Below are 12,556 nucleotides of genomic sequence, written 5' to 3' on the forward strand. Positions count from 1 at the left end.
GGGCAGCTGGGTGGCTCAGTCATTAGACATCTGACATTGGCTCAGGTCATGATCTCACATTCATGAGTTTAAGCCCCGCTTCAGGTGAGCCCTGCTTCTCTCTCTCTCTCTCTCTCTCTCTCTCTCTCTCTCTCTCTCTTTCCCTCTCTGCTCCTCTTGGGATTCTCTCTCTCTGCCCCTTGCTCACTTGCTCCCTCTCACTCATTAATTATTAATTAATTAATTTAAATAATCACATGTAGCTAATGGCTACCATACTGGACAGCTCAGGATTATAAATCAGTAACAACTATAATAAATAATCATTTATTTAGTGCCTTGGTCTACGTACTATTCCCGGCCTACAGTAAATGCTGAAATATACGTGGTTGATACTGTTTTTAAATCTGCCCCACATATCCATAAAATAGATCTTAATATGTGTCTTTAAAGATGACAAAATGATGTCAGAGAGGTTCAGTAACATTCCCAAGGTCCTAGAGTCAGTAAAGGGTGAAATGGTGGTGTGTTCAAGCATGTGCCAGGGGGCAGGCATGAACTGAATTTCTCCACGTGTTCGCACAGTGGGAATGCAAGCATTGTGGGGATGGTCTTCGTGGGCAAGGAGTTCACCATGCAGACCAAGAGGTGGCCACACACCATGACACTAGAATCACCGATGGCAGGCAGTAAAGGTAGTTGCCCAGTAACTCCCAGGTATGACAGCACCTGGCTGGCACCAGGGCGGCCATGGAAGTTGAATCAAGCGTATACATTTAAAAGGCCAATGAAAACTGCAGACGGCCTTGAACACAACAAGACGGGAGTCATAAAACATGATTAATAGCAATGGCTTTGGAATTAAAAACACCTGAGTTTAAATCCTACTTTGGGGGCGCCTGGGTGGCTCAGCCGGTTAAGCGTCCGACTTCAGCTCAGGTCACGATCTCGCGGTCTGTGAGTTCGAGCCCTGCGTCGGGCTCTGGGCTGATGGCCCAGAGCCTGGAGCCTGCTTCCGATTCTGTGTCTCCCTCTCTCTCTGCCCCTCCCCCGTTCATGCTCTGTCTCTCTCTGTCTCAAAAATAAACGTTAAAAAAAAAAATTAAATCCTACTTTGCTACTTACCTGCCCTATAACTTCGGACAAGTTAATTAACTTTGGGGCCTCAGTTTCCTCATCAGTAAAAGGAGGAGAAAAATGGTGACTGTCACTGTGATGGTCATATGAAGCAATTAATAAAAAGGAGTTTTAGTACAGGGCTCAGCACACAGTCATTGCTCAATATATGAATCAAAAAAGATGGTGGGGGGAGTGGAAACCACTATTCCTAGAAAAATGAAATTGAAAATAAAAATAAAAAAGAACACTCCGGGCCCATCCAAACTCCCTATATTTTGTTCAGACCAACAAGTCTAGACCACAATCTAATAGAAACAATAGCTAATTTCATGCTCTGTCATCTAAATGGCAGAGCATCCATACACAAGAAATGCAAACAGCGATACAGCGTTATTCTCAACACTGACTTAACTTTCTCTGCCCCAAGACCCTACTTCCTCTACTACCCTAACACCGACCACCCATCAGCTCACTGACCCAAGTGCTGCCTTAACCAAGCACCTGGTTTCTCTGGCTGGTTGGGGGTGTAGCTGCAGCATGTCCTCACTGCAGAGGCCTGACATTCCCGCTTCTGTCCCTCCCAAAATAACGGCAGGAACAGCTGGCGTGGTCTCCCTGCCCCTCCTCCAACTTCATTTTCACTCCCAGCTCAATAACTTGCCTTATGATTATCTCATTACCAATAACCTTGCTGTAATGAGTTTTAATCTGCCTTATATTAATTAAAAGCATTGTTATTAGCCAGCTTGGTTTAGAGTTTTGAAAGTGAATAGCTAATAAGATCAACTCAGTACTGATTAATTATTGATTGGGAGGGAGGGAACAAAGGCCCAAAGAGGGCAATTCTTGACTCATGTCTAAACACCCAAGAGCAGGGGCTTGGGCCTCCAAACTCAGCAGGAAGGTACCAAAGTCAAAGCCTTTGAATCAATAAGGCTCCTCATCAGAACTGGGCAGTATCTTTCTGTGCCTATAGCCTTCTCACAGCCATCGTGAACATTCCTAAAGCCCACCGGACTTTCTGCAAGAAGTGTGGCAAGCACCAGCCCCACAAAGTGACACAGTACAAGAAAGGCAAAGATTCTCTTTATGCCCAGGGACAGCGGTGTTATGACAGGAAGCAGAATGGCTATGGTGGGCAGACTAAGCCGATTTTCCAGAAAAAGGCTGAAACTACAAAGAAGATTGTGCTGAGGCTTGAATGTGTTGAGCCCAACTGCAGATTTAAGAGAATGCTGGCTATTAAGAGATGCAAGCATTTTGAACTGGGAGGAGATAAGAAGAGAAAGGGCCAAGTGATCTAGTTTCTAACTTCATATTTTGTTACATTATGAAGACAATAAAATCTTGAGGTTATGTTCAAAAAAAAAAAAAGAAATGGGCAGTATCTTTAGTGGGGTTGACTATACGTGTTTGTGACACAAAGAGGAAAGAGACAGGCACACAGACATGCCCCATCAACACAGGAAAAAAGAGAGAGATCATGAAAGAGTAAGTAAAAGAGAGACCCCAAAACAAAACAAAGATTTTTGATTAATTCTTCTAGTCAAAAATTCAAGACCCAAAGAAAACTATTATAATAAAATGTAAACAGTAGGGGCACCTGGGTGGCTCAGTCAGTTAAGCCTCCGACTTCGGCTCAGGTCATGATCTCACGGCTCAGGTCATGATCTCACAGCTCATGGGTTCGAGCCCCGCGTCGGGCTCTGTGCTGACAGCTCAGAGCCTGGAGCCTGTTTTGGACTCTGTGTCTCCCTCTTTTTCTTCCCCTCCCCTGCTCACACTCTTTCTCTCTCTCTCTCAAAAATAAATAAACATAAAAAAATTTTTAAAAATAAAAAATAAAATGTAAACAGTAGTATCTCTAGGCTGTGAGATTACAAAAGTATTTTTCTTCTTCATAGGTTTTTCTGTATTTTCCAAATTTCTTATAACTCCTATGTATTACATCCATAATGGGGAAGAATTTTTTTTTAATCATCCCCCCTTCAACATCTTCTACAAATATAAAAGTCCAGCTGATTTTTTATTCAGATTTACAAAACAATGGCTGTTAAGGCATGGGATATCAGGCAGCGAAGGACAGTGATTCCTGAGCAATGGGAAACAAACAAGGTGAACTCTACGATTGTCCCAGTTCACTGCATTAAAAGTTTACAGGCCCAGCATCAGGAAAGGGAACCCAAGAGGTGCCCAGAGAACTCCCTAAGTTGAGGAGGTGGAGCTGAGAGTTCAGGAAGGCCAAAGCAACTAGGGTTCACAGGACAGAGTCCTGGGGAGGAGAGAGCTATACAAAGAAGGAGCCCTAAAGATGTGTGGAGGGCCATCAAAATCCTCGAGAAGAAAGCAGGCAAAAACCTCTTTGACCTTGGCCACAGCAACTTCTTACTCAACACATCTCTGGAGGCCAGGGAAACAAAAGCAAAAATGAACTATTGGGACCTCATCAAAATAAAAAGCTTCTGCACAGTGAAGGAAACAATCAGCAAAACTAAAAGGCAACCGATGGAATGGGAGAAAATATTTGCAAATGACGTATAAGATAAAGGGTTAGTATCCAAAATCTATAAAGAACTTATCAAACTCAACAACCAAAAAATAAATAACCCAGTAAAGAAATGGGCAAAAGACATGAATAGACACTTCTCCAAAGAAGACATTCAGATGGCGAACCGACACATGAAAAAATGCTCAGCATCACTCATCATTCAGGAAATACAAATCAAAACTACAATGAGATACCACCTCACGCCTGTCAGAATGGCTAACATTAACAATTCAGGCAACAACAGATGTTGACAAGGATGCAGAGAAAGAGGATCTCTTTTGCACTGCTGCTGGGAATGCAAACTGGTGCAGCTACTCTGGAAAACAATATGGAGGTTCCTCAAAAAATTTAAAATAGAACTACCCTAAGACACAGCAATTGCACTACTAGGAATTTATCCAAGGGATACAGGTATGCTGTTTCAAAGGGACACATGCACCCCAATGTTTATAGCAGCACCATCAACGATAGCCAAAGTATGGAAAGAGCCCAAATGTCCATCGATGGATGAATGGATAAAGAAGATGTGGTATGTATACATACAATGGAGTATTACTCGGCAATCAAAAAGAATGAAATCTTGCCATTTGCAACTATGTGGATGGAACTAGAGAGCATTATGCTAAGTAAAATTAGTCAGAGAAAGACAAATATCATATGACTTCACTCATATGAGGACTTTAAGACACAGAACAGATGAACACAAGGGAAGGGAAGCAGAAATAATATAAAAACAGGGAGGGGGACAAAACATAAGAGACTCTTAAATATGGAGAACAAACAGAGGGTTACTGGAGGGGTTGTGGGAGGGAGGATGGGCTAAGTGGGTAAGGAGCATTAAGGAATCTAGTCCTGAAATCATTGTTGCACTATATGCTAACTAATTTGGATGTGAATTAAAAAAATAAAAATAAATTAAAAAAAAAAGATGTGTGGAGGGTCCATGTCACATATTCAGCACATGCACATGAGAAAACCACATAAGCCTCGAGAGAGAGCAACTCCAAAAGACTAGGGTTAACAGTACCCAGTGCACATATAGGCCCATTGCACCAGCCAGATTGGAAAATCCAATAATTCTGGAGGCACTTGTTATAATCCCCAGAAGGGCCTTGCCTCAGTAATAGGGAATATCCCAAACTAAACACTGCTCCATTCCCATCCAACAAATATTAAAAGAAAGGCTTGAAAAAGAATCAAACTGTTTCCAAGTAACTGAACTGTGTGTCCCAGAACAAAGCTCAAGAGTATAAGAATACAAAGGGCACCTGGGTAACTCAGACGGTTAAGTGTCTGACTTCCTCTCAGGTCATGATCTCACAGTTTGTGGGTTCAAGCCCCACATTGGGCTCTGTGCTGACAGCTCAGAACCCAGAGGCTGCTTTGGTTCTGTGTCTCCTTCTCTCTCTCTGACCCTCCCCCACTTGTTCTCTCTCTCTCTCTCTCTCTGTCTCTCTCTTTCTCTCTCTTTCTCTCTCTCTCTTTCTCTCTCAAAAATAAATAACACATTAAAAAATAAAAATAAAAAGAATACAAAAACATCTAACACCCCAAAATATAAAGGTACAATGATGTCTAGCACCTAATAAGAAATTGCCAGGTATGCAAAGAAGAAAAATACAAAATGAGAGGAAATCCAACCAATCAAAACCATCTCAGAGCCTCAGCAATAAGACAACAAAAGAATTAAAAGGCATTCAAATTGGCAAGGAAGTCTTCAACTATTTGTAGAAGACATGATACTCCATGTAGAAAACCCAAAAGACTCTACCAAAAAATTGCTAGAACCAATATATGAATTCAGCAAAGTTGCAGGATATATCAATGTACAGAAATCTGTTGCATTTCTATACACCAATAATGAAGCAGCAGAAAAAGAAATCAGGGAATCAATCCCATTTACAATTGCACCAAAAACCATAAGATACCTAGGAACAAACCTAACCAAAGAGGTAAAAGATCTAAACTTTGGAAACTATGAAACCCTTACGACAGAAATTAAAGAGGACACAAAGAAGGGAAAAACATTCCATGCTCATGGACTAGAAGAACAAACTTTGTTAAAATGTCTATACTACCCAAAGCAATCTACACATTTAATGCAATCCCCATCAAAATACCACCAGCATTCTTTCCACAGCTAGAACAAACAATCTTAAAATTTGTATGGAACTACAAAAGACCCCAGATGGCCAAAGTAATCCTTAGAAAAAAAGCAAAGCTTTAGGCATCATGATTCTAGACTTCAAATGATATTACAAAGCTGTAGGCAGCAAGACAGTATGGTACCAGCACAAAAACAGATACGTAGATCAATGGAACAGAATAGAAACCCAGAAATGAGTCCACAACGATATGGTCAACTCATATTTGACACAGCAGGAAAGACTATCCAATGGAAATAAGACAGACTCTTCAACAAATGGTGTTGGGAAAGCTGGACAGCAACATGCAGAAGAATGAAACTGGACCACTTTCTTACACCATACACAAAAATAAATTCAAAATGGATGAAAGACCTAAATGTGAGACAGGAAACCATCAAAATCCTAAAGGCACAGGCAACAATTGGTTTGACCTTGGCCACAGCAACTTCCTACTAGACACATTGCTGGAAGCAAGGGAAACAAAAGCAAATATGAATTATTGGGACTTAATCAAGATTGAAAGCTTCTACACAGCAAAGGAAATAATCAACAAAACAAAAAGGTAGCCTACAGAATGGGAGAAAATATTTGTAAATGACTTATGGGAAAAAGGGTTAGCATCCAAAATCTATAAAGAACTTATCAAACTCAACACCCAAAAATCAAATAATCTAGTTAAGAAAGGGGCAGAAGACATGAATAGACATTTTTCCAAAGAAGACATCCAGATGGCTAACAGACACATGACAAGATGCTCAACATCACTCATCATCAGGGAAATACAAATGAAAACCACAACGAGATACCACCTCACACCTGTGAGAATCGCTAAAATTGACAAAACAAGAAACAACAGGTGTTGGCAAGGATGTGGAGAAAAGGGAACCCTCTTGCACTGTTGGTGGGAATGTAAACTGGTGCAGCCACTGTGGAAAACAGTATGGATGTTCCTCAAAAAGTTAAAAATAGAACTACCCTATAATCCAGCAATTACACTATCAGGTATTTACCCAAAGGATACAAAAATACAGATTTGAAGGGGTACGTGCACCCCAATGTTTATAGCAGCACTATCAGCAATAGCCTAATTACGGAAAGAGCTCCAATGTCCATCAACCAATGAATGGATAAAGAAGATGTGGCATATATGTATACACAATGGAATATTACTCAACTATCAAAAAGAATAAAATATTGCCTTTTGCAATGACATGGATAGAGCTAGAGTGTATTATGCTAAGTGAAATAAGTCAGAGAAAGACAAATACCATTGGATTTCACTCATATGTGGAATTTAAGAAACAAAACAGATGAGCATATGGGAAGGCGGGGGAGAAGAGAGAGGAAACAAACCAAAAGAGACTCTTAATAATAGAGAACAAACTGAGGGTTGATGGAGGGAGGTGGGTGGGGAATGGACTAGATAGGTGATGGGTATTAAGGAGGGCACTTGTTTTGATGAGCACTGGGGTGTTGCATGTTAAGTGATGAACCACTGAATTCTATTTCTGAAGCCAATATTGCACTGTATGTTAACTAACTAGAATTTAAATAAAAATTTGATGAAATAAAGAAGTGAAGAAACAAAAACACAAAAAACTCAGAACTAAAAATGAAAGTTAAGAAAATATAATTTTAAAAAACCAGAAGTGAAACCTATATTAGCATTAGTAGAGAAGGACCTTAAAACCAGTTGTAACTGCATTTCATTTGTTCAAAAGTTAAGCAGACACAAAAACAATATTTAAAAAAAAATAGAGTGAGATCCAAATGAAAATTCTAGAGATAAAACTGTAATGTGTGATGTACAAAATGTGTGGATGAGATTAATTGTAGATTAGACATGGTAGCAAAAAAACATTAGTAATCCTGAAGACCTAGCAGTAGAAACTATTCAAAACAAAATACACAGGGATGCCTGGGTGGCTCAATCATTTAAGCATGCAACTCTTGATTATGGCTTAGGTCATGATCTCATAGTTCATAAGATCAAGCCCCACGTCAGGCTCTGCACTGACACCATGGAGCCTGCTTGGGATTCTCTCTTTCTCTCACTCTCTGCCCCTCCTCCACTCATGAGAGGAAGAGAGAATCCCAAGCAGGCTCCATGCTGTCAGCGCAGAGCCTGACATGGGGCTTGATCTCATGAACCATGAGATCATGACCTGAGCCAAAATCAAAAGTCAGACACTTAGCCAACTGAGCCGCTCAAGTGCCCCTGAAACACAAAATTATAAAAAAAAAAAAAAAAAAACACACAAACACACAAAGAAAAAAGAATTTTTTTTTAAATGGAAAGAACATCATTGATCTATCAGACAAATTCAAGCAGCCCAGTAAACATGTGGTTGGGAGTCTCCAAAGGAGAGGATATAGGAAAGGGTAGGAAAAAAAAGACATGAAGAAATAATGGCTGAAATTTTTTCAAATTTGATTTTCTAAAAAAACTATAAACCAACAGATCGAAGAATCTCAAAAAGTTCCAAACATAAGAAACATGAAGGAAACCACATAATGGAATTGTTCAAAATCAGTGACAAAGAGAAAACTCTTAGAAGTATCCAGAGAAAAAGACACATTATGGACAGAGGAACAAGAATAAGAATGACAGCAGATTTCTCTCTGGCAACAATACAAGCAAAAGCCAGTAGAGCAACATTTCTGAAAGCAGTGAAAGAGGGGCGCCTAGGTGGCTCAGTCAGTTAAGCGTCTGACTTCAGCTCAGGTCATGATCCCACAGTCCATGAGTTGGAGCTCCACGTCAGGCTCTGTGCTGACAGCTCAGAACCTGGAGCCTGCTTCAGATTCTGTGTTTCCCTCTCTCTCTGCCCCTTCCCCTCATGCTCTATCTCTCTCTCTCAAAAATAAACATTAAAAAATAATAAAGAAAAATTGAAAGCAGCAAAAGAAAACCCAGAATTCTATACCCACCAAAAACAAAGATAAGATGAAAACTCTCTCAGGCATATATAAAAGCTCAGAGAATTCATCTTCCTGTACAGCAAAAAATGTTAAATAAATTCCTTCAGGTAGAAGGAAAATGATACAGGAGAGAAATACAGATCTATGAAGGAAAAGAGACTAGAAATAGTAACTTCATTGGTAAATATACAAGAATCTTTTCTTATACTCTAACTCTTTAAAAGATAAGCAATTGCTCAAACAAAAATAATAAAGTAATGTGGAGTTTACAACATATGTAAAAGCATAATGTATTATATCAATAGCAAAAGGCTAGGAAGAAAAAAATGATAGTATACTATTATAAGATTTTTATACTCTGTGACGTGGTATAATATCACTTGAATGCAGAATGTGAAGAATTAAAAATGTATGCTGTAGGGGTGCCTGGGTGGCCCAGTCAGTTGAGCGTCCGACTTTGGCTCAGGTCACAAACTTGCATTCATGAGTTCGAGCCCCACGTCAGGCTCTGTGCTGACAGCTCAGAGCCTGGAGCCTGCTTCAGATTCTGTGTCTTCCTCTCTCTCTGCCACTTCTCCACTCACACTGTCTCTCTCTCTCTCTCTCTCTCTCTCTCTCTCTCTCTCTCTCTCTCTCAAAAATAAACAAACATTAAAAAACATTTTAATTAAAAAATGCATTTTAATTAAAAAATGTATGATGTAAACTGATACAATCACTAAAGTAATAAAAAAAAAGCAACAAAGGAAATAAAATAGAACCATAAAAAATATCCAATCTAAAAGAAGGCAGGGAAAACAAGAAATAAAGAGCAAATAGGACAAATAGAGAACAAGATGAAAGACGTAAATCTAACCATACCAATAATCCATTGAATATTAATGGTTTAAACACCCCATTTTAAAAGCCAGAGATTGTCAATTTGGATAAAAAAGAAAGACTTGGGTATATGTTGCCTATAAGAAATGCTCTTTAAATATAAAAATACCAACAGGTTAAATGTATAAGGATGGGGAAAGATATATCATGCCAACACTAATTAAAATAAAGCTGGAATGCCTATGTTTATATCAGACAAGAAAATTTCTATCCAAGATGGTGTCACAGTTGAATTCTACCAAACATTTAAGCAGGAAATATTAACATTTCACTCAAACTCTTCCAGCAAGTTGAAGACAGAATACTTCCCAACTCATTCTATGAGACCAGCACTGCCCCAATATCAAAACCAGACATTAAATACAACGGGGGTGGGAAGAAGCTACAGACCAATGTTAATTGTGAACATAGATGTAAAAATTATTTTTAAAAAAAATTAGCTAATCAAATCCAATAATTTAATAAAAGGCTCTGTTCTCATTACATCCTATCAAGTGGTGCACAATTTTGATTTGTCTCCCTACAGGCAATGTTAATTTTCATCACTTCATTAAGATAGTTATCCACCTGGCTTCCTCACTTAAAGCTACTTATTTTTATAAGTATCATGTGAGGAAGCACTACCAAATTTTAGAAATAACCAGTTCTTTACAAATTCTCAATTTATTCATCTTGTTTGTTTTTGTGCACTTGGATTCATGAATGTCTGTTTTTTTCAATAGATCACAATCCATTATTATCATTGTTTAACAGCCTCCCTGAGGTATTCTGACCCATAATGAACTACACATGTACAATCTCATATTTTTTATATATGCATACATTCATGAAACTATCATCATAATCAAGCTGGTAAGCATATCCATCACTCCCCAGTGTGCTTTGGTCAAGCCCCATCCCTCTATATACTTTCCATCTCCAGACAACCACTCTCTGCTTTCTTTCAGTAGTCAAGAATTTTCTTGAGTTTTATGTAAATGAAATCATACAGCACATACTTTTTTTTTTGGTCTAGACTTTTTCACTCAACATAATTTTTTGAGATCCATTTTGTTGCTGCATGTTATCAACAATTTATTGTTGATTTTTCTTACTGAGTAGTATTCTACTGTATGAATGTACCAAACTTCCTTATTTGTTCATGTGCTGATGTACATTTGGGTTGTTTGCAGTTTAGGAGTACCAATAAAGCTGCTATAAACATTCATGTACAAATCTCTGCTCAGACATATGCTTTCATTTCTCATTAAATTAGAAATGTAATGGTCAAATTGTGTGACACGTATATGTTTAAATTTTTAAGAAATTAAACTGTTTTCTAAAGTGGTTGTGCCATTTTACATTCCCACCAGTGTGGAAGAGCTCCTCGACATCCCCCAATGCTCGGTATAAGAAGTCTTTCTCATTTTGGTCATTCTCATACATGTGTAATGATATTTCATTATGGTTTAAATTTGTGTTTCCCTAAGACTCATGTGTTAATAAGCATTTTTTCTTGTGCTTATTTGCCATCTCTACATCTTCTCTGGTCAAATGTCTGTCCAAATCTCTTGTCTGTTTTTTAACTGGGTTATTTGTTGTTGTCTTTTTTATAACTGAGTTACAAAATTCTTCATATATTCCACACATAAGTACTTTATCAGATATATGATTTGCATATGCTTTCTCCCAGTCTGTAGCTTGTCTCTCCTTTCTCTTAACAACATCTTCCAAAAAGAAGTCATTTTTCATTTTGATAAAGTAAAATTCACCACTTTTTCCTTTACGGATCATACTTTTGGTGTTGTACACCTAAGAAATCTTTGCCTATCCCAAACTACAGCCATTTTCTATGCTTTCGCCTAGAATTTTTATAGTTTTAGGTTTTTACATTTGGGTATGTGATCTATGTGGAATCAGTTTCATATGTAGTAGGAGGTATGGATCAAAGTTCAATTCTGCATAAGAATATCTAATAGTTCTAGCACTTTTGTTGGAAAAAAATCTTTCTAAGCTGAATTGCCTTTGCACCATTGTGAAAAATTAATTGTTCATACATGTGTGGGTCTATTTTTGGACTCTCTAGTCTGTTCCATAGATCAGTTTGTCTGTCTTTACACCAATACCACACTGTCTTGATTACTGTAGGTTTATAGTAAGTCTTGAAATCAAACAGTATTCACCCTCTAACTTTGTTCTTCTTCAGTGTTATTTTTCAGCACTGATTCCAAAACCCTCTGCATTCCCATATGAACTTTAGAATCAGCTTGTCAATTTATACACAAAAGCCTGATAGGATTTTGACTGGGATTCCCATGAATCTATAGATTTATTTGGGGAGAATGGACATCTTAGCAATATTGAGTCTCCCTACCCATGAATATAATACACCCCTCTCCATTTATTAGGTCTTTTTAAAATTTTCTCTCAGCAATGTTTTGATTCATATATATCACTTTAGAAATTTGTCCTAAGAAATTAATCTAAGACATGGAAAACAGTCTATGTACAAAGATGTTCAGCACAGTGTTAGTTATAATGGAAAAACATATGTAGACGCATCCTGAAAGTGGGAAAAAGGAAAAGCTAAGTAAATCAGGTAACAGTCACACAGTGAGTTAAACTGCTTTTAAATGGACTACAGGACAACATGGAAAATACTAAGGATAACAAGTTAAGTGAGAAAAACAGTTCATCATATTGATAGGATACTGTGGATGTAACAGAACAGTATTAGAAGGTATATAAAAATCATGATGAGTTTGATTTGGTGAAATTATAGGTAATTGCTTCTTGAATCTCTAAATTTGTTAACATAATTATTGGTTTAATAATTGCTTTTCTATTTTTAAATTAAGAAATAATTCACATACCATAAAAGTCACCATTTTAAACTATATAGTACAATGTTTTTTTACTATATCCAATAAGTTGTACAACTGTCACCTCTACCTAATTCTAGAACATTGTTTTATGTTTATAA

General features: G+C 37.9%; 2 protein-coding genes across 3 annotated transcripts in view; one reads left to right on the top strand and one right to left on the bottom strand.

The window, feature by feature from the left end:
* The window catches only part of ADCK1 (aarF domain containing kinase 1), a 121,538-nt gene that overhangs the window by 74,288 nt on the left and 34,694 nt on the right, over positions 1-12,556 (bottom strand). The window lies entirely within an intron of this gene.
* Positions 587-2,454, top strand: LOC112855047 (large ribosomal subunit protein eL42-like). Its single transcript, XM_086708437.1, has 2 exons — positions 587-685; positions 2,046-2,454. The coding sequence occupies exons 1-2, from the start codon at positions 587-589 to the stop codon at positions 2,400-2,402; spliced, it is 456 nt and encodes a 151-aa protein (XP_086564563.1). The 3' UTR covers positions 2,403-2,454.

Source organism: Puma concolor, chromosome B3 (genome assembly GCF_028749965.1).
Source record: "Puma concolor isolate L17-30 chromosome B3, mPumCon1.1.hap2, whole genome shotgun sequence".
NCBI lineage: Eukaryota > Metazoa > Chordata > Mammalia > Carnivora > Felidae > Puma > Puma concolor.